Source organism: Ciona robusta, chromosome 7, assembly GCF_009617815.1.
Source record: "Ciona robusta chromosome 7, ASM961781v2".
Lineage (NCBI taxonomy): Eukaryota > Metazoa > Chordata > Ascidiacea > Phlebobranchia > Cionidae > Ciona > Ciona robusta.
Window position 1 is genome coordinate 3,489,742 of NC_143241.1, and position 27,595 is coordinate 3,517,336.

A 27,595-nucleotide genomic window follows, 5' to 3' on the forward strand; every position below is an offset into this window, starting at 1 on the left:
CCCAGGATGAAATTGCAACCACAATCCACACTTCTAGAATCTCAATAAATGGTTAAACCGGAACAGTTTTTAAAAAGTTGCATGAAACTTTAAACCCAGATTGTAATATATATTAATTTCTTTGTTATTTGAATTATTATAAAAGTTCTCAAAGCTCTAGTTTTATAAGTCCACCCCTGAAAATACCTGAACAATAGTTTCTTTACGCAAGCCTGCTGATTTTGGAGTTGAAAAATTAGAACCAAACTCAGTTTGTGAAGAATGCCCAACAAAACTTTCTGAAAACTCTAAACATAGATATTGAAGCTAAATCTAGAATATTCAACATAGAATGGAATTACCAAGTATGTTAATATTAAAAATTGTAAAAAATAAAACAGGACATTTTTTCCGACCTTGTAACTTGCGTAGTGAGCGCTGATGCGTGTCTGATTGATTTCTAGATGGGAAAAGAATATTTGCGTTTGCTGTTTCTGTGGGCACGGCACGGAGCACATAATAATCAACATGTTGCCACAATAACAGCAAACAATTTTCAAGAACATTGTACAAACATTCAAGAAGATGAGTCTGAAAAGAATACACAAAGCAGATGTTAAATTATAATACAGTACAAACATGAATAAATAAAGTGAAATATTGGTCAATCGTTTTTCTTAAATTTAAAAAAAAAATATTTTTTAGTCTGTAAACTGTTTTAATTTCATTAACAGTATTTTAGCTAACAATGACAGTTGTATTGTATGAGTCTTACTTTTTGTTGCACACTTTGTTTTAAGATAAACTCTGCAACTTTTTTCTCCTGAGCTCGAGACATAGTCTGGGGGGTTCCTCCATTGATTACCTGCAAGATATTAAATGGTAAGCAAATAAATTAGAATAGAAATCAACTTATGTAAAAAAACAATTTTTGAAGCTAGTAGGCAACAAATGTTAAAACTTGAAAGCACCACTCATGCTTGGTCTGGATACTTAAGTGAACATAATAATTTTATAAAAAAGACACAAGTCGTATTGAACTGGTGCAGAAATATGTCTACTTGGGCAAGGCACTTTACAACAATTGCTCCAAACCAGGGGTCACCAATGGGTTGTCCAAATTATCAGCCATACATACAAAAAATAAAATATTAGTTACCCATGAAGTAACATAATTGGTTACTCATAAGCTGGCACAAGGTGTAGAAACAGAACACCCGTGTTATAACGACCGTCGTTTCCGGCCACGCAATGATAAAATTTACATTAAGTCAAGAGCAAAGTTTTACAATCACCTCATTTAAGTCCTGCGAGGACAAAGTCTCAATGTTGGAGATTTTCCATTCTTGCTGACTCATTGAATCTAGTTGTGCGATGAACCGTGAAACACAGGTATGCAAGATACGCATCAGCGCACCCAATGCAGGTTGTCGACGATGGTCATCTACAATTTTGTACTTGAACTTTATATTTTAAAAGTGGGCGTATTTATATATTGTCCAAATTCTCAGATCTATTTTAAAAATCAAAAAAATATGTTAACTTATTAATTGGCTGCATCAACACTGGCAAAGCCTATTGATTTTACTAGAAGTCTATTTTAGGGAAAGTGTTTCTCTACTAGAACATGCTTCCTTTGCTGCACTTTGACAAAGTTTTGGGGCATGTCACTTAAATATCGATTTTTGATTAAATCTTAAACCCAAACTCCTAAACCACTAAATTTCTTACCCCTAAATGCATTATATCTCCAAAAAACAATATATTCTAATAAAAAATTCTGTCTGTAATGAACCTCCAATTAACTTGCTTTGGTCTGTAGGCTTACCATAACCTGGATTGCCGAAGGATGACTCAGCAAGACTCGGTGAGAAAAGCAAAAATGTCGAGTCAGCGTCTGGTGACCTGGCAGCTACAACCACCCGTGCGTATGTTAATATATTTGAACCAATTTCATGAATAAGTGTGAGAATCTAGACAGATGAAATTAAAAACGTTGGTTAAAATATAACTTAAATAGAAATGGTATACACTATACAGATGAAAGTAAGGAATAAACAATTTCCGTAAAAGTTTTATTCATTAATTAAAAAAAATTTTAATACATAAAACTTTTATATTTAAAAAAATTACTTTTAAAATACAAGTTCATGCATATTGCCTTAACCTAAAAGGAAAAAAAACTTATTTCAGCAAGCAGTTTTCAATTGCACGCTCGTAAACTGTACACTATGAGAAAAGCATTTAAAACAATCCAAATAAATTTTACACACACAAAATAATATACAAACATTTGAATAAAATGAGTTTTCTTTTAGTTAAACAAAATTCTCACCTGCCCAAAGTCACTTCCCTCTTCCTTGCTCTTTGTTTCAAGATCTTTAAGGAGCTGATCTGTGAGGAAGAAGCTTGGAAGAAGGAAGAGCATCTGTCTCTGTTAGAAAACAGGGTTGGTACTTGTTAATAATCATGTAATATTTTGATTGTTATATCACAAAATACAGGAGAATATTAAGCATTTTAGACAATTTGAGAAGTCCTTTATAAGTGATTTCTGAATGTTTTTTTATAGTTTCTTGTATGTAAAAACTCTTTTAAAAAATTATTTCCAAAAAAATGTGAAAATGTTCATAAAGGTAATTATTTTAATAAAGCAATGAATCAATGCATTAAAACCCAACATTACATAAACTGGTTATTTTTCTTTCCAATCAAGTAAATTTCATCTTACTGTGCGAAAACACAGAAAAATGTCTATTACATATTTGTACCTGAATTCTCATAAGGTGACCTTGAATATCCAGCAAAACAGGGGTTGGTATGGAAGGGTACATGGTTGGATCAGAGAAATCCTGACCAGCAGTTTCACTCAGTATACTGGTCAGTAACTTTAACTCAGTGAGTGCCTGCAAAACATTTATATTTTTTGTTGCTTTACAAAATTATGTTTTACGCGTAATGTCATATACATTTAAGTACTTTAAAATATTATATAGTAGGGTGGAAAATGACACCTTTTTGTTCCTTTTTCTGGTCCCATTTGGTAGTAAACAAAGAACATTCAAAGAATTTTAAAACCGTGTTCTCAGGACTCCCATAGACCATCGTTATTATTTAAAACACGATCAGGATATTTTGATATTATGTGCTAAAGGTATCCCATCTTTCCCCACAGTACTATATATGTGTTTTTGTATCAAACTGACAAAGAAGTACTTACATGGTTACTTAGTTATATTAAAAGCAATAGGCTTATTCTGGCAACTTACAGTCTTGTTACAACAACAAAAATATGGACCACAAACCCCCTTAAAAAACTGACAAAAAGGATTTAAAAATTGTCACCTGTATATCTGTGTGTATTGCTTGTGATTTGAGAACACTGTTCACTATTGGGTTAACATGTGACAGGAGGAATTGAAGAACCAAAGCACTCACTTCATGGTGGGACTGTCCACCTAGTATTTATACAACATTATATATGATTTTATATGGGATTTTGGAACATTATATATGATTTTATATGGGATTTTAGAACATTATATATGATTTTATATGGGATTTTGGAACATTATATATGATTTTATATGGGATTTTAGAACATTATATATGATTTTATATGGGATTTTAGAACATTATATATGATTTTATATGGGATTTTGGAACATTATATATGATTTTATATGGGATTTTGGGACATTATATATGATTTTATATGGGATTTTAGAACATTATATATGATTTTATATGGGATTTTGGAACATTATATATGATTTTATATGGGATTTTGGAACATTATATATGATTTTATATGGGATTTTAGAACATTATATATGATTTTATATGGGATTTTGGAACATTATATATGATTTTATATGGGATTTTAGAACATTATATATGATTTTATATGGGATTTTAGAACATTATATATGATTTTATATGGGATTTTGGAACATTATATATGATTTTATATGGGATTTTGGGACATTATATATGATTTTATATGGGATTTTAGAACATTATATATGATTTTATATGGGATTTTGGAACATTATATATGATTTTATATGGGATTTTGGAACATTATATATGATTTTATATGGGATTTTAGAACATTATATATGATTTTATATGGGATTTTGGAACATTATATATGATTTTATATGGGATTTTGGAACATTATATATGATTTAATATGGGATTTTGGAACATTATATATGATTTTATATGGGATTTTAGAACATTATATATGATTTTATATGGGATTTTGGAACATTATATATGATTTTATATGGGATTTTAGAACATTATATATGGTTTTATATGGGATTTTAGAACATTATATATGATTTTATATGGAATTTTGGAACATTATATATGATTTTATATGGGATTTTAGAACATTATATATGATTTTATATGGGATTTTGGAACATTATATATGATTTTATATGGGATTTTGGAACATTATATATGATTTTATATGGGATTTTGGAACATTATATATGATTTTATATGGGATTTTAGAACATTATATATGATTTTATATGGGATTTTAGAACATTATATATGATTTTATATGGGATTTTGGAACATTATATATGATTTTATATGGGATTTTGGAACATTATATATGATTTTATATGGGATTTTAGAACATTATATATGATTTTATATGGGATTTTAGAACATTATATATGATTTTATATAGAATTTTATAATATTATATATGATTTTATATAGGATTTTATAATATTATATATGATATCCAAAATATGATAGTGATTCTCAACGTATGGTACACAGACTACACATACCACCTGTGGTACATTTTGAATTTTGTATGTGAGAAACACATTTAGGTTTACTAAAATCAAACAATTTAAATAAATGAAACAAGAATATTCTTTTTTTGCTTTACAGTGTCATTTTTCAAAAAAATGGTACAATCATGTATGAAGTAAAAAATGTTATGCGAGTATAAAAAGTAATAATTGAACCAAGGTAAAACATAATTTTTCACAATTTTTGGAAAATTAATGTAACAATTTAAACTAGCATGCAAAAGTGTTCAATAAATAAATCCCAAATAAAAAAACAACATACCTAGAGTAGCAAGTAGAGCAGAGCAGAGATGGAATGTTGGGAACAGAAGTTGTTGGTATCTGGATAATGCACTTGAACCTAATTCTGGAAATAAAGAAACAATAACTGAGGATTTAGTGTAGGGTAAAAAAAAGAAAAAAAATTATCAACAAAAAATAATTTTTGTTGTATGTATTCTAACGATACTAGTTTCGTTTATAAAAGGATTACCAAAACTTATTGCCAAATTAACAAGTAAAGAGTTTTGCATATGATTATAATGACATGAAGTGTGGAAAATAGCATATGTTTAATAATGACTGTTGTTGTCTCTTCATTCGAGGACAAATAAGTTACATTTTCAGTATTAAATGTAGTAGGGTGAGAAAAGATGGGACACCTTTTCATTCTGTTTTCCCGTCCCATTTGGCAGTAAACAAAGAACGCTCCAAGAATTACAAAATCCTATCCTTAGAACTCCCATAGGCTGTTGTTAAATGTTTAAAACCCAATCAGGGTATTTAGATGTTATGTGGTAAAAGTGTCCCATCTTCTCCCACCCCACTATAACATTTATAGTTAATTGGTAAAGCAAATTTACTTACCACTGTCATTTGATTCCGGTCTCATTTGTAGGAAGTTGCATTCCGCAAGTTGAGTAAGAATACCGCAGTCAATTATCGCTCTAGCTCCACCTTGTGTCTCGGCTATTGAGCACAACAGCGCCATCTTCTGTTCATAAATGAACACAGAGCGAGGAGTATCTTGGTTGGGATCTAGGGACTCCTGGAGAGAGGCATCTTCCTGGCTAAAGCTGAGATAAAAAGATAAGTTTAAAATAATATATGTGTTCTTTGGGGAGGTCCTACAGCATGGCACATAGGACCTAAATTTTAGTCTAAGGTAACACCTTTAACCAACACCTCAACACCCAGGTATTTTGAATGAATGAAAGAAGACATTCTTGAGATATTTTTTTATGGGCAATGGTATGTTATGCATTTCGATCAGGGCACATTTAACAGGTTCAATTGTAACAATATCTAACACAACATTAGCAAATGTGTTGGTTCTCGGTTACAGCTACTTGAACAGACTCCAGCACTCCTAGTTGTTTACTACTGCACGGAACTGCTATCTCATACCACAATAGATTCACAGTGGAAAAAACATAGAATGTTATTTATTTAATTTTAAAATTGTATCGTCTGTAGGGTGTAACGGTCACGCCTTTTATCCAAAACATTATTTCTTTCTTTTTTATCAACAAGCGTGTTTTAACAACTGTTGTTTTACCGTTACTACCCGTCTTTTCGCTTTTTATTAACTCTCTTGTTCTTCGTTATCGTGACCGAAGAGACGAAATAAATTTCATACATTCATTCATTCAGAATCGAAAACAGGTTCTTTTGAGTTGAATAATCAAAGCAGTCAATCAGTATTAAGTAAGTGATGGTACCGAGATAATTGCTTGTAATAACTGCACAAGATAATTTGGTAAAGATAATTTATTGCTTCTGTAAACACAGTGGCTAAACTGTCAGTAGTGTAATGATGATTGACACATATGAGGTTTTGGTGATCAGTATAAATTAGACAGCAAAAAAAAAATTTGTTTGTGTGCTTTTCTTAGCTGATATGCCTAAAAATCAGTACTTGCAAAGTTTTCTGTATCAGACTAAAAAATGAAGGCTGTGACATTGTTGCTGACAGTTATAGCAGTGATTTTCACTGTAGAGGTGACTGCTACAAGCCAAAACCAGTACATGGTATGTAGGTCAGTGGAAAGACTGCCATACACCATTCAAGAGACATTGCAATCCAATGCAACTGGAACAAGAGGACCGATAGGTTTACCTGGGAAGAGAGGGCCAAGAGGTTTAGAGGGACCTAAAGGTTTACCAGGTCCTAAGGGTTTACAAGGATCTATGGGTTTGCAAGGGCCCAGGGGTAAACAAGGACCTACAGGTTTGAAGGGATCTAAATGTGCACCAGGAGCTAAAGGTGCCCAAGGACTGCCAGGCCTAACTGGGCTGATAGGTTCGATTGGGCCTAGGGGACAAAAAGGATTAAACGGCGTTGGAGGTTCCAAGGGCTCAAAGGGTTCATTTGGACCTAAGGGGTCACAGGGACCCAAAGGTGCACGAGGACCCAGAGGCAAGTCAGGTCCTACAGGTTTACAAGGACCTAAGGTGACCCGGGACCACCAAGTTTTGATCGGCGGCGAGGTTTTCTAGGGACAACGGGCCGCAAGGGTTCAAAAGGATCAAAGGGGTCAAAAGGGAACCAAGGTTTAAGGGGACGTCCTGGTTCATCTGCTAATGTGAACTGGGCAGAGGTTGACCGGAGAATACAAAGGGCAATGTGGAATTATGTGCCAACAAGAACAACTGTAGCTCCCACAACAACAACTGAAGAACCTCATTGCAGTGAGTATCGTAATCATACAACTTCTATGATACATTTATTATAGATGGTTACAAAAATAACTGTTCATGGTTGTTTTTTTACAATATTTGACTTTAAAAGTGTTTAAATGGCCTAGCTGTCTATAATATTAGTTAATTGAATAACAGTGTGTCTATCTATATTTATAATAGACACATGGGAGCTATGAGACAAATCACAAGGGTTACAGCGACCGCACTGTTATTGCCCTGACACAAAAATATACTGAGTTATTTAACTTTTATAAAATATTACAGCTGATGATGAGATTTGGACGGGCCATGACTGTGTTTTATCATCACCCTACTGGGAGAATTGAACATAAGCTTCCTATTGTGACAACATAAAAGAGTCTACACAACTGACGATACAGTCATTTCATCAAACTACACAGCTTAAATATTAATACCATTTGCAAGTTACACACTAGATTTGTTATATATTTATTGTTTGTATGAAAATGTAAAACAAGACATTTCCAATAATACAGGCAACATTGTATTTGTTTACTGCTGTTGCTGTCATAACCTAATAAAGGAAATGATGTTCTGGTAAAACGTAAAAACAAAAATTTGATTCCTCTAAAAAAATTATATTTACTCGCTCCACTGCTCAATAATGTTATTTAAATACAGAAATGATTTACCAAATTTAGTATGACCATAAGCTTTAAATTGAAAGAAGAAAATAACTAGCCAAACATAACAGACAATCTATTATCATTATGTGAGTCAGCGGTGGGTTTTAACTTTTCTTTAGTAAAACTTTCCATGTTTTGTAGATGGATACAAATATACAATAATAGCTTAGTTTATAGGCTAATGGTAATTGATTACTTTTCACACTCCTAAATTGTTGAACCATTACCGCTAGTGTCATGTTTTTGACAAAAAAAGTTCAACTGATTAATGCAGTGCAAAATGCGAAAAACATGTTTTTAACGTTTTTCTTGGAATTGGTTTGCTTAAAAAGCCAAGGCAAACAGAGTTTTCTGTATCTGACTAAAAATGAAGGCTGTGACATTGTTGCTGACAGTTATAGCAGTGATTTTCACTGTAGAGGTGACTGCTACAAGCCAAAACCAGTACATGGTATGTAGGTCAGTGGAAAGACTGCCATACCCCATTCAAGAGACATTGCAATCCAATGCAACTGGAACAAGAGGACCGATAGGTTTACCGGGGAAGAAAGGACCCAGGGGTACTAAGGGTCCTATAGGTTTACCTGGAGTCAAGGGTTTACCAGGACCCAGAGGTTTAGAGGGACCTAAAGGTTCACAGGGATCTAAGGGTCCACCAGGACCCAGAGGCAACTCAGGTGCTAAAGGTTTACAAGGACTTAAAGGTTCGCAAGGACCTAATGGTTTAAGTGGTCCTAGGGGTGTACAAGGTATTACTGGTGTGAAAGGATCAAAAGGTGCACCAGGGCTCAGAGGTGTAACAGGTCCTAGGGGTTTACAAGGACCCCGTGGTTTACAAGGTCTTCCTGGTTTAAAAGGATCCAAAGGTGCATCGGGAGCTACAGGTGCCGCAGGACCTAAAGGGGTAAAAGGATCCAGAGGCGTAATAGGTCCTAAAGGTTTAAAAGGAGTTAGAGGTGTGAATGGACCAAGGGGACCAAAAGGATTAAAAGGTGTTGGGGGTGCTATGGGCCCAAAGGGATCAATAGGACCAAAAGGGAACCAAGGTATAAAGGGACGTGCTGGTTCATCTGCTAATGTGAACTGGGCAGAGGTTGACCGAAGAATACAAGGGGCATTGCAGAATTATGTGCCAACAACAACAACAACAACTGTAGCACCCACAACAACAAAAAGTGCAGGAGCTAGATGCAGTGAGTATTGTATACATACTTCTCATAGGATATATACATGTTTAGTTGGTCTGAAAATCAAATCAATTGTAGTAATGTAAAAATGTACCTTAAATACTGTTAAAACTGCCCAGCTCTAGGCCGTAGAATCTAGAGCATAACTGTTCTAAAATATGTTGTTCAATAACCATATGTGTCTATTTTTTTATAAAATATAGGTTTATGAATAAACAAAACAGAGAATTCCGGTATGAACTTAGCATGGCACAGTTGTTACCAGAGAATATGGCTGCCAACAGTGTGGGTGTATTTGTCCTTGGACAAAACACACAATGGCACAAAACTGCCAGTAATGTATAAATTGTCAGTCAAACAGGATAATCCCCCCCCCCCCAAATAAGTATCGACAAGTGGGCAGTATATAAAATAGAACATCCGTGCCACAGGGACTGTCATTGGCTTGCCATGGTAGGATAATTAAGTTTCATTCATTTAAGTTTAATTAAATTTCATAGGAGAGGACAAGGGTGCTTGGTATCGTGGTCGTTGCATGCGGGCACCTAGATGGGCGCGTGGATAAACTTTACAATTTAAAGGAATCTACACAAAACAACGGACAAGGGTTAGCTGTGTGGCAATATACAAGTCGCTATATAAAACTTGTTATATTGATAAAATGTAAAAATAACTTTTCCAATAATATGGGCTATGTTGTATTTTTTAGGTTTTGTTGCGGAGAAGCAAAAATGTAATTAAATTGTAATTTTCGCTGCTAATAAATTGGTTGTTTATATATATTCGCTATACTTCGTAATGTGAAAATAAAGCAATAATTTACCAAAGTAAAAATGATATTATTCTTTAGAATCGAAGAGAAAGAAACTGAAACTAATTAAATAAAACAAAACAATTCGTCATCATTGTGTAATGTGCCTGGTTTTAATAACCGCTTACAGTCAAATTTTGCTTTGACGATAAATGGTGTTAAATTAAAACATAAGAGTATTGGTTTTCACATATAAATTCACAAGCAGCAAATCTTAAGTATGATTTTCTTTGGATACATAGACCCAGCTCAAAAGCTGTGTTGTTTGCTGTAACACAATACAGCTACCACAACACATTTGGTTTACCACAATATGATGAATCATCTTAGTTTAGCCCCAAAACAAAATAGCTTCCGATTTGTAATGCTTAAACTTATCAATTCATCATCATTAAAAGATTATTGAGATTCTGAGTCCCTAAATCATGTTTGTCTAGTGTAAGCTACACTGGCTTGTTTTGAGGTTGAGTCAATAATGAACAGTAATTGCATTTTCCGCCCACGATTTGAGAGAAAAATAACACAGAGTGTACACATGTGATAAACAAAGTTTTCCATCAATAAAACTGATTTAAAAAGGGCAACTCTGTCTTTTTGGCGAGTTAAAAGCTTCGCACTTTACAGTTTGTTATACATATGCAGTTAAGACTCACAAGATGAGGGTTGTAGCAATGTTACTTATACTTTCTGCAGTGACTTTCACTGCAGAGTCAACTGTTAGAAACCAGTACATGGTTTGTAGGTCAGTGGAAGGTATTTATGATCCAAACCAAGAAATACAGCAATCCAATGCGACGAGTGTACGAGGTCCAATGGGTAAACCGGGTAAAAGGGGGCCTAGAGGTTTGCAGGGACCAAAAGGCTCACAAGGACCTACAGGTTTGCAGGGGCTACCTGGGTCATTTGCTGCCATGAATTGGACGGAGATTGATCGGAGAATCCAAGTTGCCATGCAAAACTACATGCGTGAAATGCAGCAGCACTTCACAATTGTAAGAATGCCAAGTACTGCTTCCACATTGCCAACAACATCTACAACAGTATCTACAGTGACAGCAACAATGGATGTATCAGATTGCGGTAACAACTATTATTTCTGTTTGAAAAATATAGCAACTACTTAACCCTGTCATACCAAAACGCTAGACACATAGTCGGACAATTGTGGAAAATAATGTAAATGAACTTTGCAAACTTATTTGTAGATGGCGTCGCCTACCATGGTCGATGTATATGGCTGCCCTTTTTAAGTTCTGGCAATGGAAGAAAAGAGAGAGCAGAAAGTGTTTGCAACCAAGGGCAAGGGACACTGGTGGACATTGAAAGTGAAGAAATGTTTAATGTGGTGTACAACTATGTTAAAACTTCCTACAATTCTGGACTACAAAATTCAGTAATAGTGTGGCTTGCTTCTACACTTGAGGTGAGCATTTTCACACAATTACCTTGTTGAAAACATGAATTTGATATTTAGTGTAACTGTTTAGTACCTGCTTAGAGATTTTGATCTGTCTGCTGCTATTTTTACTTTAATAAATGATTTTAAAATAAATTCTAAAAATATTTACAGAAAACTGTAGCTCATAAACTTGTATAGCAGTTGAAACTAGTATTCCTTTTATTTTAGAACGATGGAGTGCGACAGAGCAGAGGTAATGGAGCAACTTATACCAAGTGGTATTCCAATCGCCGAGTTTCATGGCGACCACAAATTAATTGCCTGGTTTTTTCGGTGAACACCAAACCAACCAAACAAGCTTATGGCATGATCGCTGTACCACCTTACTTCCCAAGAGCAGTTCCTTTGTGTATTTCAGAATAAAAAGACTAAAACCAGGGGGCAAATGCTTGCTTGCTATAAAAAGCTTCATAAATGCTTAACACAAAAAGCCATTGTTTTAATTATTCAAGCAGTCATTATTCAAGCAGTCATCAAGACAGTATTTTGCAAGCTTTTTTTCACATTGCAACTGTTTGGAACTATTCAACCTGCAGACGTGCAACATTTTAATTATTTATATTAAAACTTGATAGGTCAACTTTAAAACTTGATAGGTCTAAAGCAAAACCACCAAGATTTGAATTATGACAACCTGATAAATAATTACTGATATGTCATGCTTGGTGCATTGTTTGATTGACAGTCTGCTTGGTATGAAAGAGGCCTCACGTTTTGTTGTCCTGTTAAGCTTTATTTAAAACTGCATTATACAACTTGAATTTTTGTAATAGCATTACCTACCAAATAGACTACGCACAGTATTCTAGAAATGACTGTAATTGGCACACTTTATTTATTTGCAAGAAATAAGCAAAATGGCAAAAAAAGATTTATGTTGGGTAACTTTTTTAACAAAAAAATAGCAATTATACCACAGTAGTCATGTATCCTATCCTAGGAACAGTATAATGCTTCCCTAGTTCTGTACCAACCACTACACTTATACATGTAAGAATGTAGCAAAAATCAACTCCTTTTATCAACTACAAAGCATAATTGTTAACCCATTGCCAGAAACATACAAAACACAACTTACCAACCCAAAATGACAATACAATTCATAAACTAATTTATGGAAGACAAACATAGGACTCTATTGCACAAAGTAGTTATATATGTCATAAGACATGCTACAATAATTTATGATGGCAAGATGCAAGGTAAATGCTATACACCTAAACTACCACAACATGACCCATTTGACGGATGACACCTGGATAAGCTTAAAAGCAAAAAAACAGCATCTGAGCGCATTAACAGTTAAAGACACACAAAATGAAGGCTGTGGCATTGTTGCTGGTGTTTGCCGCAGTGATCCTATATGCAGAGTCAACTATTAGAAATTGGAACCAGAACCAGTACATGGTTTGTAGGTCAGTGGAAGGTATTTATGATCCAAATCATGAAATACAGCAATCCAATGCGACGAGTGTACGAGGTCCAACGGGTAGACCGGGTAAAGGGGGTCCTACAGGTTTGCAGAACCCAAAAGGCTCACAAGGTCCTATTGGTTTACAAGGACCAAAGGGCTTACAAGGACCAAAGGGCTTACAAGGACTCATTGATATGCTGGGACCAAAAGGCTCTAAAGGGCTCAGAGGTTTCCGTGGATGTAAAGGTTCACAGGAACCAACCAATGGGCTTGGTAGGGCCGATGGGTTTGTAAGGTCTAAAAGGTTCATAAGGATTCATGGGTTGGCGAGGAACAAAAGGTGCACAGGGGCCTAGAGGTTTTCTTGGAGAAAAGGGATCTATAGGTGTTCAAGGACCAAAGGGTTCAAAGGGTACCATAGGTCTACGGGGACCAACTGGTTGGAGAGGTTTTCATGGACAAAAAGGATCACAAGGACCTACCGGTATACAGGGACCAAAGGGTTCACAAGGAAGCAGGGGGGTACAGGGATACAAGGGGTTAAGGGGACCTCCTGGGCCATCAGTTAATATAAATTGGGCAGAAGTTGATCGGAGAATTCAAGTTGCAATACAACGGTATATACCAACAACAACAACAACTACTACAACTCAACCACGTTCAACAACCAGGCGAACTTTTTTTCCTTTACGGTGTGTTAAGTTCCAGCAGTGTTTGCACTGTTTAGACATTACTCTGTTTAATAACAGATAATAAACACAAAATTTGGTTTAACATTTTTCTCAGGTTATTTTGGAAGGGTTTTAAAACTTTGTTAAACAACCGAAAAATCTACCATTACACATATTATCTATTTAATACCGGAATCTGTGTTGCATAAGTCAAAAATGAAAAAAAACAGGTATTTTAAACTTAATCCCATTTAAAATAACCATTACATGTTCAGGTCAATTCCTATGCAAATGATGAAGAACAGAATATTCTGCTGAAGTGAAGAGACAAGAAATTCAAACTTAACATTCTTGCTTTACATTATTCAAGATTTCAACAGCAAATATTATAGTTTTTATGTCATTTGCTTTGTACCAAACTATTGCAGAATAAAAATACCCGATTTAGTGTGACCATGTTTGTGTCCAAATTAACTGCAAAATCATGCCTTTTGCATAAGAACCATTTTTTCAGACAGTCTGTAATAAGAAACAATGTGTTGCAGGTTTTTTCTCTCGTTGCAGTTATTTAATTTAAGAAGCAGACGCATTTAATAGCTCATGTTTGGTATACACATGCCAAGTTTCTTTGTCAAACAAAACCAGAAAATAAAATCCTATCAGAGTTGCTTTGCCAAAAGAAAAGGAAATTATATTTAATAAATGGCAATGAAAGTTATAAACTGCTTCAAATATTAATTACTTGCTTTGAAACTGATATCTTTACAATCAAAGTCTGATTAAAATAGGACCATATTACCACATATCATTTAAATAAAGAACCAACCGTGCTGGCCAACTTAGCTTGACACAAACTTCATTAAATTTACATAACGAACATGACATACAATGATTCATGATTCTGCCAATGATTAATGTTTTGCACTTTTGAATGTGGATTGGGATTTTGTTCATGCTTACTTTGCTATAAAAGCAGCAAACATGTTCTTGACTGCATTTGTAATTAACTTTCAAAATGGTTGGAGTTACGTTGCTGATACTTGCTGCAGTGACTTTCACTGCAGAGTCAACTGTTAGAAACCAGTACATAGTTTGTAGGTCAGTAGAAGGTATTTATGATCCAAACCAAGAAATACAGCAATCCAATGCGACGAGTGTACGAGGTCCAATGGGTAGACCGGGTAAAAGGGGTCCTAGGGGTTTGCAGGGACCAAAAGGCTCACAAGGACCTTTGGGTATGCTAGGGCCAAAAGGTTTACAAGGACCCATAGGTTTGCAAGGACCGGTGGGTCTACAAGGTCCAAAAGGCCTACAAGGACCCAGCGGGCCCAAGGGTATAAAAGGATCAAAAGGTTCACAAGGGCTCAAGGGAACAAGGGGCAAAAGGGTGCAAGGGGACCTTCTGGATCAGCTTCTATAAATTGGGCAGAGGTGGATAGAAGAATCCGCTTCCAAACAAGGTTAAGCAGAAGACGAATTCTTTGCAGTAAGTCACACATACAAGTAGTAAGCGAAATTTGGATAAATCTTTGGTTTTTGACAAGGTCCTCACCCATAACGATTGAAGAATAAAAAGTAATATATACAACAACTCTACAATGAGTTTTAGCAGCTCCTAAACTAAGTTTTTTATTCTATTGAAGTACCATATTTTAAAAAATCCTGACAAAAATATATCACAATTTTACAGGAGTTTCCTAATAGCTTCTATAAACTTGATCTAGCCGTTTATAAAAGTTACATAACACATGCTTATGGAATCTTATATGTAGGAGGAACATGCTATAGGCCGGGAAAGTAACGAATCCAAAAAATATTAACCACATCAAGAAGAAAAAGGAATTAAATTCAAGACTTATCAGATCATTTCTAAAATCAAAGACACCTCTACAATGCTATTAGCTATGCCAAATACAGTTATATAGAATTTCAACTGTAACAGCTGTTAACTGTAAATTCCAAAATTCAAATCTTACATTATACATATATAGTGTATACATAGTGTTTATGCCATATATCTAACCACAAAAAGTGAATTCATACCATTGCTAAATGTATATATGCGGATGTATTTAAATAAACAAACCTGTGTGCAATATGTGCCATGTATCCATTCTTCACCATGTATTGTAACCAAGTCTGATGTGTGTCAATCTGATGGATTGCATCTAAGCAAGCGAACGCTAGCACCCTACACACACCATAACCTGAAAAATATTTTTTTTCGTACATACAAATTAGTACCTTAATTAACTAATGCAGTTTAAGGTTGTTTTCTTGTGAAAAACACACTAAATCCAGTGTAACACAAAGGAATATTAAACTGAAACCATATGTTAGTCTGTTAAAGAAGTTGCCATTATTTAAAAGTGAAAAATACCCTGTAGTCATTAATGCAAAGAAACAGAGTACAGCTACCTTTACATACTCCCACATAAACATTGCTGTGCAAAAATACAAACATCTTATATTAATATCTCACCACTGGAGGCATCCTTGCATAGCAAGTCCATGAAAGTGTCTCCATATTCTTGTAGTAATTGGAGGTTGTCACGATTCAAACGAGCATAGATGTCCTCACTTGACGCGAGTAACATTAGGTTGCCATGACGTGACTCTGTAAAAAAAAAGTTATCAAATTAAAAAGAAAAATAAAGATGATATGTTGGAAAATTTAAACTGGAGTTATTATGTGAAAGTCAACACTTTTTAATCCTGACAATAATATTATTTTAAGTAACACAGCAATTTTAAAGTTATTTCAAGAAATTAAAAGTAATACATCACATTTACATAGTCCTAAGATAACTACAGATTTTTCCGATTATTTTCAAGGCAACACAGCATTATTACGATATTTTCTGATTTTTAAAATCAATTGCAATGTATCCAAAAAGAAAGAGCAAATGTTTTATAAAGTAAAATAAACAAATTCCCCCCAAAAAAGGTTACATATTGGTGCATGCTTACTCTTTTTATCGGAGTCTTTCGGCTTTTGGCACAGTTGTAAATAGTAGAGCAGAGCCGTGTATAAATGGGTACGAACTTTCGCTGGTAAGCCTGCTTGTAGCAACCATTCCATTACACCCCTTACTACAACCTAGGAATAATAAGGGGATTTTAAAGTTTTTACTAAAAGGTACTCATTCGTTGAAATTGTTTATTGATCAAGAAAATAACTTTTTGTTGGTAGGTTACATATAGTGGAGTAGGGGGAAACGGGACACCTAGCACATAATATCCGAATATCCTGATTGTTTTTTAACAAATAACAACAGTTTATGGAAGTCGCAAGAATACGGTTTTATAATCCTTTGAATGTTTTTTGTTTACTATCAAATTGGACGAGGAAATAGAGTAAAAAGGGGTCCCATCCTCCCCTCCCCTACTTATAATTAAACTGCCACTGTTACCAATGCTAAACTAACAAAATGGGTAATGAGGCAACTCCTGTCTATTACCTAGATCCCCTGGTCAGGCTTACTGTGGGACCTAATCCGTATAGAAAAGATTGCACAAATCTACAAACCTGTAATGGTGCAACACTGGCCAATGATATTTCTTGTTTTGTTTCATAAGCAGAAATACTTCCATCCATGGTTATACTGCAAAAAAGGATATCAAATTGGAAACTTTACCCTGTTGATTTTAAGCAAAACCAACAATGATATTATAACCGATCTCATACAAATGCATAGCAACTAATCAACCAACATACTTTGGATCAGCATCACCAAAAAAACTGGCTCGTATTTGTACAATGATCATGAGCACGATGCCAGCAATTGGGGAAGTTAATTCTTGCGTGGCATCACTGCTCCTGGCAGTGTTGACCAGATGTTGTAATGTGGAGAGAAGCACCTAAAATAGAAATCTCTTTTTAAAATGGAAATTATAAGTAAATTTAAAATGCAAATTATGAGTAAATTTAAAATGCAAATTATAACAACTCAAATTTACTCTTAGAAGAAACTGACAGAAAAAAAAATTAATTTCACATTTAAAATACTCAGAAAGAGACATGGCATGAGATAACTTGTGAAAGGTTAAACTAGTTACATTAATTCATGCATAGTTATAATAAGTGGTTGAAGACCTAGGGCCTCCGACAAGAACCTAACCCATATAGAATATAATAAATTATATAAAAAATAATGTTGGTGTATCCAAATGTACCAATGCTTGATTGCTAACAATACAGTATATGTACTACCAATCTCACATATTAATAAAAAAATCTATATTTTACTTCTTGTCTTGCTTCCTTGCTTAACAGATCAACCGGACATGCTGTTAACGCAACTTCAAGTGTGTGGCGCCACCCAGTGAGGAATGAAAGCTTCGCATGAACGGTTTCTCTCGTCATGTTTCGGTCCATCGCATTTTGAAGAATATTCTGAAAAAAGAATAAAAAAATAAATTAAAAATATTGTTTTATCACATTCAAAAAACATTTTTCCTATTTTAATTTCATACAGCATTGACAAAATAAGATAATGGCTAAAAAACTGCTGTTATAAAATGAATTTAAAGTAAATGATTAAAATATTAAAACAATTGTCACATCTTGCTTTTATCTGTTCCCGTTAAAAATGTCTGACTTTGACAAAAAGTAATAATATTTAAAAATAAATGAACCTGCATGTCTGCAATGGCAAGTTGTTTTCTGTTTGCATCCTCTGAGCTGGACAAGGTAGTACAGCTGGCTTCTAGTATATTGTGTAGAGCCTGGAAGAAAAGGCAGTAAAACAACAGGCAAAAGATTTTTAAAGCTCGTTGCTGCTACCATTGTGGGCGTATGTGTCCCTGGACAAGACACTTATCGACAATTGCTCCAACCCAGTGGTTACTAATGGGTTGTCCAAATTATCATCCATACATCAAAAAAAAAACTCCCAAAAAATAATTACTCACAAAGTAACATACATAGTAACTTGTAAGCAGGCACAAGGTGTATGAAACAGTACACTCATGTTATAACGACTGTTGTAAATAAAAAAGTAAAGAAAATTTGCATCTGAGAGTAAAACAACACCAAAGTATGACAAAAAACATAGTTACCTTGACATCACATTGTATGATCCCATGTTCGTTGGTTGCTTCACACGATCTGATGGCTTCTTCTACAATTGAAGGAATGAATTGTTCCAAGGTTAACGGGTTCGGGAATTCCTGCAATTAGATATTTTAGTAGTAGTGGGTACATATAAACAAATATAAAAAGGTTAAATATTTTTAACAGATTTTTACCTGACTAGATCTCATTCAATTAAGATTTTAATTATATTTAGATGCTTGTTTAGGTAATAGGCAGTTTAACAAAACAGCGCACTTTATTTTATAATTTTCTTTTCACAAGATTTTTACCTGCACTAGATCCAATACACCGAAGGTTTTCAGCATTTTTGACAATTCCTTTCGTTGCGAAGACATTGCTACCGACGCTGAGGCGTCCAACACTGACATCGAGTGTTGGGTGACTGAAACATCTCCAGCGAGCGCTCTTGTTGTTAAGTTTGTCTTGTCGCTTGATTGGTTAAGCAAACGCGATGCGTTTAAAGTTGAGCCAATCAGATTGCATGAATCGGAAGAAAACAGTACCTAGAAAACAGATTTCTAATAATGAATTTAATATTAAATCAGTTTTTCCCAGAGGGTTCTTCAAGATTGTTTATCAGGGAACATAAACAGACTTTTGTTCAAGGTCTTGTTTTTTTAAAGGCAGATTGCTATAAATAAGTGGAGAATAAAATTAAAAGGCTAGAAAAACATTTTAAAAAAAAGTTTTTAAACTGAGCAACCAAACTTGGGGTGTCATTTTTATAGAAGTGTTGTATAAGCATGCTATGTCATTTTTAACACACAAATTGTTTAACATTTCCAAATCAGTTGCAAAATATTTGAGAACCACTGCTATATATTAGAATGTATTCTCACATGTAACAATGCGTTACCTTTAGTATTCTCTCTGCATTCACACGTTGTCGTTTCAACGAGAGTGAATATAACTCGATAGCAACTGTCCTTAATAACCATGCTTGCTGCATCAAAACTTCTTTCGACTTCTCTACATCTGTGTATGACATCATAATTACCACCATGACATCATAATATATTATTTATTACTGCCAGGCAGCTCTGTAGGTTATAACATGGCTGCCAAATTGTGTATGACGTAATGCATATCGTAACTTACATGTTAGCACTATGTACCTCATGCTGGCAAGTTAGAATAATGTATTTTAGAAGATAATTACATTTTAAATAATTACATTTAATTTTAAATATATATATATATATATGATTGCTAATTTGAACAACAAATTAGTCACCACTACGCTGAAAAGTTTAGGTAAAGTTTAAATACATAAAATTAAGATCAAAGGCGCCTACTAACATTTGTATGCAACAATTCACAATATGCAAAAGTACCCTGAAAATTAATCAGAGTATCCAGTATAAATGCATGAACAATTCACTCTTTTTTTATTATTTTTTTGAGGGATTTTTTTGATGTATGTCTTAAATAATTTGGACAACCCATTAGTGACCACTGGGTTGGAGCAATTGTCGATAAGTGTCTTGCCCAAGGACACACACGCCCGCAATGGTAGCAGCGTCAAGCTAAACAATTTACTCTTACAGACATGTCTTAAAATAAAACTATATAGTAATGATAGAGCAATGATCAGTCCAGTCTATTTACCCCCAAAAAACTAATAATGTGACCAAAAAAATGTTCATGCTTTCGCCAGCATAAACTTTTATCTTTTAAAACATATTGGTACCTTTTTAGGGGTACCCTGACTTTTCAAAAGTTAGATCCTATAATTGATATTCTTATAAAGTTAAACCTACCAGGGTGAAAGAATGGCAGGTATTGAAGTTGCTTGAAAACAAAATCAAATGAAGATCGCAAGTATCTGAAAACAAAGACATGAGAAGAATTACTTTTTTACTATACTGTATATATTAATGGATATGAAATAAAATAACCTCACCAATACACAATGAAAAAGTGAGCAAGGCTACCAAACTGCCCTTAAAGTTAGTCTTGCTGACTAAGGATTTTAACATAAAAAAAAGGCTGTTGAAACAAGTTAGGTGTAATGATAAATACAACTTCTGACTTGAGGTTTCTAATGTTTCTTTATTTTATAGTTTTTCCAGTCGTCCTTATTTTGTGTTTAATATTAATATCAGTGGTTCTATTCTATGTGGGTAAGGTGGCATGCATGGTGCCTTGGATTTAGGCCATGATTGGCCCATTACCACAAATTATAACTGCCCTGGTTACAATATACTACAAATTCCAATGCATCTATTATATAACACATTGTTACAAACCTGAGGACAGGTCCAGACGTGTCCACATTTGCTGCAAGTTTATGTACAAGCTGATAGCAGAGTTCTGACAGCTTCGGTGTTTCAATGATACTAAGTGGTTGTGTGGTGGTGGTGCCATCTGCTGTCTCTATACTGCTCTCTAGTGAGAGGATAGTGAGCACAGAGTGGAGGCAGGAGCGGGAAGAGCTGAGGATTCCTGGATCCTGAGATGTGGTAACAATGATATAGTTAAGGATAGGTATAGAGATTTTGTGAAATTTTTTAAATTTTTAAAAAAGTGTGAACTATAGTTGTATTTTACAGTAGTCAGATTCAAATTGGAATGTTAAGGTAATTTTCATTAGTAATTACAATCTAAAATTTAGAAGTTTTTTTAATTAAAAAAAATACTTTTTCAACAAGACACAAAAATAGAGAGGGTTTTAAGATAAAAAAATATTTATATAAAAAAAGTTAAAAAAACAATTTCACAAAGATCCAACATGCCTGTAAGCTTGTTCTGTTTGGAGGTTTGCTTAGATCGAATCCCAGAAGGAAAGTTGTCATATTTGGATGAGGCATGTCCACACAGTGAACTAGAAGCTTCAATACAGCTTGTCTGCACTGACCCATAAGCACGGGGGTATCAGTGGTATCTGAAAATTAACAAATAATTTTTGTGATACAGTATAAAGATAAAAAACGGACAATATTTAAACCATATATTATTTCTAACTAGCCTTTTTGCAACTATTTCTGGTATTTTTTTTTTCGTTTTATTGTAACAAAATTATAAGCAAAAGTTTCATAACAAAATTAGAAACAAGACTGCCAATTAAGTTTTAATTTCAAAAAGTAAAGATACACACATCTCAGATGCAACACCTAACGAGACTACCTTGTAAGTTTTCCTGATCGTTTTCCGAAGTCATAGTGTCAAGTACTTCAACAAAACCATGTAGGATTTTTTGCTGAGTCGCCACGCTGCATGACTTGGTGATCGCCGTGACGACCTCGCGCTGAGTCGCTGCCGATAAACAGAGGTGGGAGATGATCCGGATGGAGAGGAGGGAAAGATGAGGATGGGAGGAGTTATGAATCACAAATCTGAAGGGGATTACAGGTTCAAGACTCACTAAGGGTGGAACTTTGTTGGGAGAATGTTAAATTTTAGGTTGATTATTCTATCTGATTTTTGTTTAATTTTTGCCAACCAGTATGAAAGTAAGTATTATTTGAAATTTAAAAAAATCTAAAGAAAATGGGGATCAAAATCTCACCAAAGGTTAAATATTAGGTTTTGGGTTGATAAATATTAAATACGTCTGTTTCTGTTAAATGTTCTCCTGTTTCTGTCAATTGTTAAAAAAATTTTTAATCTTTATTGTACCCCGATTATTACGGGTTCACGTTCAAGTCTCACCAAGGGTGGAACTTTGTCGGGAGAATATTGAGTTTTAGGTTGATTATTCTATCTGACTTTTGTTTATTTTTTTGCCAACCAGTATGAAAATGGAATACCAAAATTTGCCGCATAGTTGTAGTTGAGGCAGACAAACATTGTTAAAAACATTGTTAAGGAGAAGTCAATTTATTAAATCAGTTTTAAAAACTTGACTTTAAATCACTAAAACTTGACTTAAATCAATAACTTTTATACTTCCAATAAAAACTAACATTTTATTAGGAAATACCTAAACTAGTAATATTAGAATGAAGCTACAAACCTGGCCAATGTTACAACGAAATCAGCTTTGCCAGTCTGTTGGTTCAAACCAAGTAATAGTTTATCAAGTGAAGTTAGGAGAATTGCACTCCCACTTGCCCGCATGCTGGCCATGAACGAATCCTAAATAACAACAAAAATCAAACTTAAAATTTTCGAATCGTAAAGAATTTTCAAATCCTTAATGAAAAAAATAAATAATTTTTGGGGATTTTTAAATACAACCAGTCACCATTAGGAATATATTTAGGCCTATGTTTTTAAAGTTAAGACAAAGTTGTGGTATATTAGATTTGATGTATATGTTTATTGCACAACACTCAACAGTAAAAAAAAAACTATTAGAACTGAAGAAAATGATTTCTACACTGCCATATATAGGTTAGGCACAGATTATTACAGTCTGTATAAAACATATTTTGTTAAACTGTCCCTGTATTTTATTAAACATTTGTGATGGTCTTGCGACCAGACATAGTCTTATGATTGGCTCTAACTATAATACACAAGATATAAAAGCATTGGTTTAATAAAATTAACTTTTTATACCAGAAGACTCAATTTAAATATAATATTTTTATGATAATCTCAATTGAAATATAAAAGTATTTGCAAAACTAAAACCACACTTTTATATTACCAGTATCATGAGGCCATTGTAGAGCAACTGCATTGCAAGCGTGGCTGCCACCACAAGAGAGCGCTCTTGGGCAGGTTTAGTTACGTAGGTGTCTAAATAGTGAACGCATTCATCAACTATTTGCATGGTCTGTAGTCAAAATAAAAAATTGTAAATAGATATATAAGGATAGGAAAGAACACTTGGATATAAAGCATACAAAATAACAAAAGATACATTTTAGTTAATCATCAGAAAATCTAGGCTTTGTTTTCGGAAAAACTTTTGTGTCAGAAGAATAAACAGAATAGGAAACCAGATTTTTAAACAAAAGTGCATAACAGAAATAAATCCTACTTTTATTTTTACAAATTTACTTTCTATCATAAAGCTTGTCAGTATTCTCTATGTCAAAAAACTCTGTTAAAATTGACTTACAGTTTTGAAAAAGTTTCCCTGGTTGTAAACATAAAGTAAAAGATGAAACGCTGGTGGCCGGATTTTTGAAAACGGCCCGGCATCGTGCATCAGCTGTGTGCGGTCGAGCATGACGTCAGCCGGCAAACCAGTTTTGTTGATGTTGAAATGATCAGGGTGAGGTTGATAGGTCGTGATCAACTTGTTGAATAATTTGAGGCAAGATGATGCAACCTTGGAAAAAACAAAAGTGATCAATAAAAAAGCATAAAATGATTTATCAACAATGACACACCCAATGGGTTAAGAAAGGAACCAAGTCCCCATTTTATAATTTTCCTCTTATGTGACATGTCTGTTAACTTGTCCCCCTTTACACTATGACATGTTATACAGCCCGAATTTGTACCCATTTACCAATACATTAAAACAACTTATTATAGGCTTAAATGGCGCATTACCCCCTAAAAAACAGTTGGGTGTGTAAAGTTTGTAGTTCGAATATTGACACAACCTCATGTTTAGAATGTTCGTCCAATAAGGTCGGACAGATGGACAAAGAGAAAAAAAAGACAAAACCATTGAGGCATAAAATAAGGTCACATTATTGGGGGACCACTTAGGTAGAAATTTAAAATATTAAGATATAGGTACATTAAGAAGTCCCGAAATGCAGAAACATGGGCCATCTTGGTAACAAGCCAATAGAGAACTAAACAGGTTATAAAATAAAAGCAATGATAACTTAACAAAGTTATTAGCGTAATACAACAAAAGTTGGTACCTCCCATTTTTCTTCCTTTCTTCCATAGGCTCGCGTTGAAAACTTGAGAAAGACCGACTCGACAGTGAACGTGAGGTATGGATCAAATCCAGGAGCTCGCACACCCTCACCAATGCTGTGGAAATGGGACATTTTACTTCATATTCTAGCCTGTTGGCCTGTATATTATACAGTAACAAAACACAAACAAACAAATAAGTACACTGCTACTAATAAACTTCATTTACTGTGTTTCCTAAACTTAGTAAAAAAGCCCACACACAAAGGTATAAGAAGTTAAACTGCATATACAGCCAACAATTAATTATTACAGCAACTCAACTAAAAGGCAGCGTCCTAAAAGTGGGTCAACAATTGGCTCAGTTGTAATAAGCAGTACAGTAGTTCACTAAGCCATCCGACACTTATTGTAAAATGTGAAAATGAGTTGGAAAATTCTGGATGTTAATTTCAATATTTTGTGCTTTGCAAATAAACATACATAAACACACGTTTACACCAATTTGGAGTAAAATAATATTTCAACCCCCCAGGTTTTACATTCATCCCAATACAACTTTAAATTTGCTCATTTGTTTCTGTACAAACATGCAAGGCCAAACTATACAGTATTCAACACATTAACCAATCAATTTAGGTTTTTTTACAATGTCATCACAGATTTTGATCACAATTTTTAAAAAATGTGACACTTATGTAAACAACACTTACACTGATAGATTAGCACCAGAGTGAGCCATGGCTGTGAGAAGGTTCACAAATGAACGCGTCATCGGGTATTCCTCTTCACGTGATTCTATCTGCTCCAACTCTAGTGATACACCTGATGAACCTGTGATTTTCATGTGAAAAGTTATGTGATTGTCACCATAAATATTCCCAACAAGTATAAATGGTATTAAAAATAAATAAAAAATAAGGATAAGCAATAACTACAGTGTTATATAGGAAAAAACATGCTTAAAACCCTGTTTTACAGATGTAACTCAATAACTAAGTATGTTTTGGGCTACCAGAAAATAAGCATAAAAATTATATTTTTAATTTATTTAAGTATTTACAGTTGTGCTATGCCAGTTTAAAACAGATCTAGTTTTTGAAAAAAATTTAAATTCCTTACCAGGTGAGCAATCTCCAGTAGTGACGAGGATTTGAGCACTCTCGGTGATCTGGAGGATGCCGGATGCGATCTCTGGGATCCTCGAGAGCTGAGTGAGGACTCCCAGTACATCGCCCTTCAGTGTGACAGGCACTGGGCATTGTAGCAACCCATACAACACCCCGCATGCTAACCACTGTTGGTTCTCATATATGTTGATGCATGCAATGTTGTCCTGTAGGTTAAGATTTTATCGGGATCAAAATAAGATGTTTATAAAGTATATTTGAGATTTTAAGCTTAGAACTAGAGACCGACCGAAATCAATTTTTTAAACTGATACCGATATTTGTCACTATACGCACATAAAGGTTAAACTATGGCGTACGTAAAAGTCAAACTACAATGCACGTGAAGGTCAAGTAGAAGGCACGTTGCTTCTCACAAACTATTTATATATCTTTATAATATCAGCGCCTTTTTACCGATAGGCAGAATGTAAATGTCGGTAAAAACCTATTAACTTCTTAAGTAAAAACCAATCAACTTCTTATCCGGGTATTGCCGCGAATTTATTAGATAATATTAAAATTGTTTGACATACCTTATAAGTTGTTATAAGTTATAACAATAATAAAATGGTTAAAATAAAGCAAGAATCTCACGTATTTAATGATCTGTGTAAGCAACTTCATGACAGCTCTCAATCCTTCCACTTCTTTGGGTGTGATGCTTCTGTTTCGAGGAGGGTGCCCACTCTGTATTGTTATATTAAAAACTTATTTCTATTTAGTAGTTAGTATTCTGTTTGATTGAGGTTTTTTTCTTTTATTTTCATTCTAATTGAGTGAGACCCTTTTTTTACAGCAGCCTATTATAAATTGGTAAGGTTCTAGATGAGGCATGCCAGCAAAACGAGAATTTGGGCCAGATTTGGCATTACCATACTAGAGTGTATGACAGGTATCATGGCCTACTTAATACACGGCCTAGGAATACACCTAAACTGCTCAGAAAAAGAGGCCTATTGACGCGAATAATACCCCGTGTATAGAGTAGGCCATGCAGGTATATATAATTTGTATATAGTACATAAAGTAGTTCTGGTACAAACTTTGATATTAGAGAGCTTGTATTAGTTATGCAAGGGCAACTATTGTATGGTCCACTAAAAAAATAGGCATTATGAAAAAAAATCATCTTTTGGAAAATTTTGCCTTTTTACCTGAGATCCAAATTGAGACTGTGACATCATAAATGGGTTTGTGATGTCATGGAGTGGTTTATCCTGATGTAGATGTTCATAATATCGATGACAAGATGAGAAGAAGTGATCAAGTGACATTGAATTCACATCACTACCACCACCTATGTAGGAATATGCATATGTGTTGTTATATAACATAACTTAAATTTAGATTTATCTTGAATACGCAGTAGCGAAGATCAGAATAATTAAAACAACAAGGAAAAGGAAATTAGCAAAACGACAGTTGTCAAGAACACTGTTCAAATATACATCTTGGCGCGGTTTTGTATTCCGCATGAATGCAGAGCTTTTAAAATAGCAGCCTGCGAGTTTTTGTACGACAGTCTGGACCTAATGACCTGTCTGCGAGCTTCAGGCATGGTCGCCAGTGCTTGGCACATGACATTTAAGAGTTAATGATTGTAGATTATTTCGTAGGAGTTATAATGAACCTAGCAAATTTAAACTTTTGTAACTGGAACTTTGTTAAAAAGAGCGGTGGGGACCTTTTTAATATTGTTTAATGTATATTTACCAAAGGAGATTTTGTACTAAAGGGCAAGTGGGATATTCTAAGCACATAATATCCAAATATCCTGATCATATTTTAAACAATTAGCAACAGTCCATGGGAGTCGTGAGTATACAGTTTTATAATTCTTTGAATGTTCTTTTTTACTG

The 27,595-nt window shown here is 34.3% G+C and overlaps 4 protein-coding genes across 5 annotated transcripts in view; 3 read left to right on the top strand and 1 right to left on the bottom strand.

The window, feature by feature from the left end:
• LOC149733840 (nuclear pore complex protein Nup205-like) overlaps positions 1-27,595 on the bottom strand; it is a 35,599-nt gene that overhangs the window by 563 nt on the left and 7,441 nt on the right. The window contains exons 12-43 of the mRNA XM_089881413.1: positions 26,891-27,033; positions 26,331-26,423; positions 25,687-25,900; positions 25,278-25,398; positions 24,567-24,681; positions 23,804-24,016; positions 23,387-23,515; positions 22,748-22,869; positions 21,919-22,127; positions 21,528-21,676; positions 21,042-21,244; positions 20,553-20,617; positions 19,649-19,767; positions 19,062-19,295; positions 18,756-18,866; positions 18,333-18,422; positions 17,944-18,090; positions 17,413-17,555; positions 17,224-17,299; positions 16,665-16,794; positions 16,177-16,311; positions 15,781-15,901; positions 5,670-5,878; positions 5,086-5,169; positions 3,325-3,437; positions 2,751-2,885; positions 2,315-2,413; positions 1,808-1,952; positions 1,275-1,423; positions 755-844; positions 396-570; positions 187-287 (exon numbers count right to left, since the gene is read on the bottom strand). Of these exons, the coding sequence (XP_089737539.1) occupies positions 187-287; positions 396-570; positions 755-844; positions 1,275-1,423; positions 1,808-1,952; positions 2,315-2,413; positions 2,751-2,885; positions 3,325-3,437; positions 5,086-5,169; positions 5,670-5,878; positions 15,781-15,901; positions 16,177-16,311; positions 16,665-16,794; positions 17,224-17,299; positions 17,413-17,555; positions 17,944-18,090; positions 18,333-18,422; positions 18,756-18,866; positions 19,062-19,295; positions 19,649-19,767; positions 20,553-20,617; positions 21,042-21,244; positions 21,528-21,676; positions 21,919-22,127; positions 22,748-22,869; positions 23,387-23,515; positions 23,804-24,016; positions 24,567-24,681; positions 25,278-25,398; positions 25,687-25,900; positions 26,331-26,423; positions 26,891-27,033 (4,382 nt within the window). The remainder of the gene's footprint in view (positions 1-186; positions 288-395; positions 571-754; positions 845-1,274; positions 1,424-1,807; positions 1,953-2,314; positions 2,414-2,750; positions 2,886-3,324; positions 3,438-5,085; positions 5,170-5,669; positions 5,879-15,780; positions 15,902-16,176; positions 16,312-16,664; positions 16,795-17,223; positions 17,300-17,412; positions 17,556-17,943; positions 18,091-18,332; positions 18,423-18,755; positions 18,867-19,061; positions 19,296-19,648; positions 19,768-20,552; positions 20,618-21,041; positions 21,245-21,527; positions 21,677-21,918; positions 22,128-22,747; positions 22,870-23,386; positions 23,516-23,803; positions 24,017-24,566; positions 24,682-25,277; positions 25,399-25,686; positions 25,901-26,330; positions 26,424-26,890; positions 27,034-27,595) is intronic.
• On the top strand, positions 6,765-10,565 carry LOC149733841 (uncharacterized). 2 transcript variants are annotated; one of them, XM_089881406.1, is made up of 3 exons: positions 6,765-6,942; positions 8,767-9,345; positions 9,840-10,565. In XM_089881406.1, exons 1-3 carry the CDS (start codon positions 6,831-6,833, stop codon positions 9,902-9,904), a joined length of 756 nt encoding a protein of 251 aa, XP_089737532.1. In that variant the 5' UTR covers positions 6,765-6,830; the 3' UTR covers positions 9,905-10,565. The 2 variants fall into 2 exon arrangements, with proteins under 2 accessions (XP_089737532.1, XP_089737531.1); XM_089881405.1 differs by lacking the exon at positions 6,765-6,942 and having other exon boundaries at positions 8,429-9,345.
• Positions 6,993-8,150, top strand: LOC149733842 (uncharacterized). Its single transcript, XM_089881151.1, has 3 exons — positions 6,993-7,203; positions 7,257-7,493; positions 7,770-8,150. The coding sequence occupies exons 1-3, from the start codon at positions 6,993-6,995 to the stop codon at positions 7,829-7,831; spliced, it is 510 nt and encodes a 169-aa protein (XP_089737277.1). The 3' UTR covers positions 7,832-8,150.
• On the top strand, positions 10,668-12,039 carry LOC149733843 (uncharacterized). The gene is made up of 3 exons (XM_089881408.1): positions 10,668-11,230; positions 11,356-11,573; positions 11,778-12,039. The coding sequence occupies exons 1-3, from the start codon at positions 10,807-10,809 to the stop codon at positions 11,970-11,972; spliced, it is 837 nt and encodes a 278-aa protein (XP_089737534.1). The 5' UTR covers positions 10,668-10,806; the 3' UTR covers positions 11,973-12,039.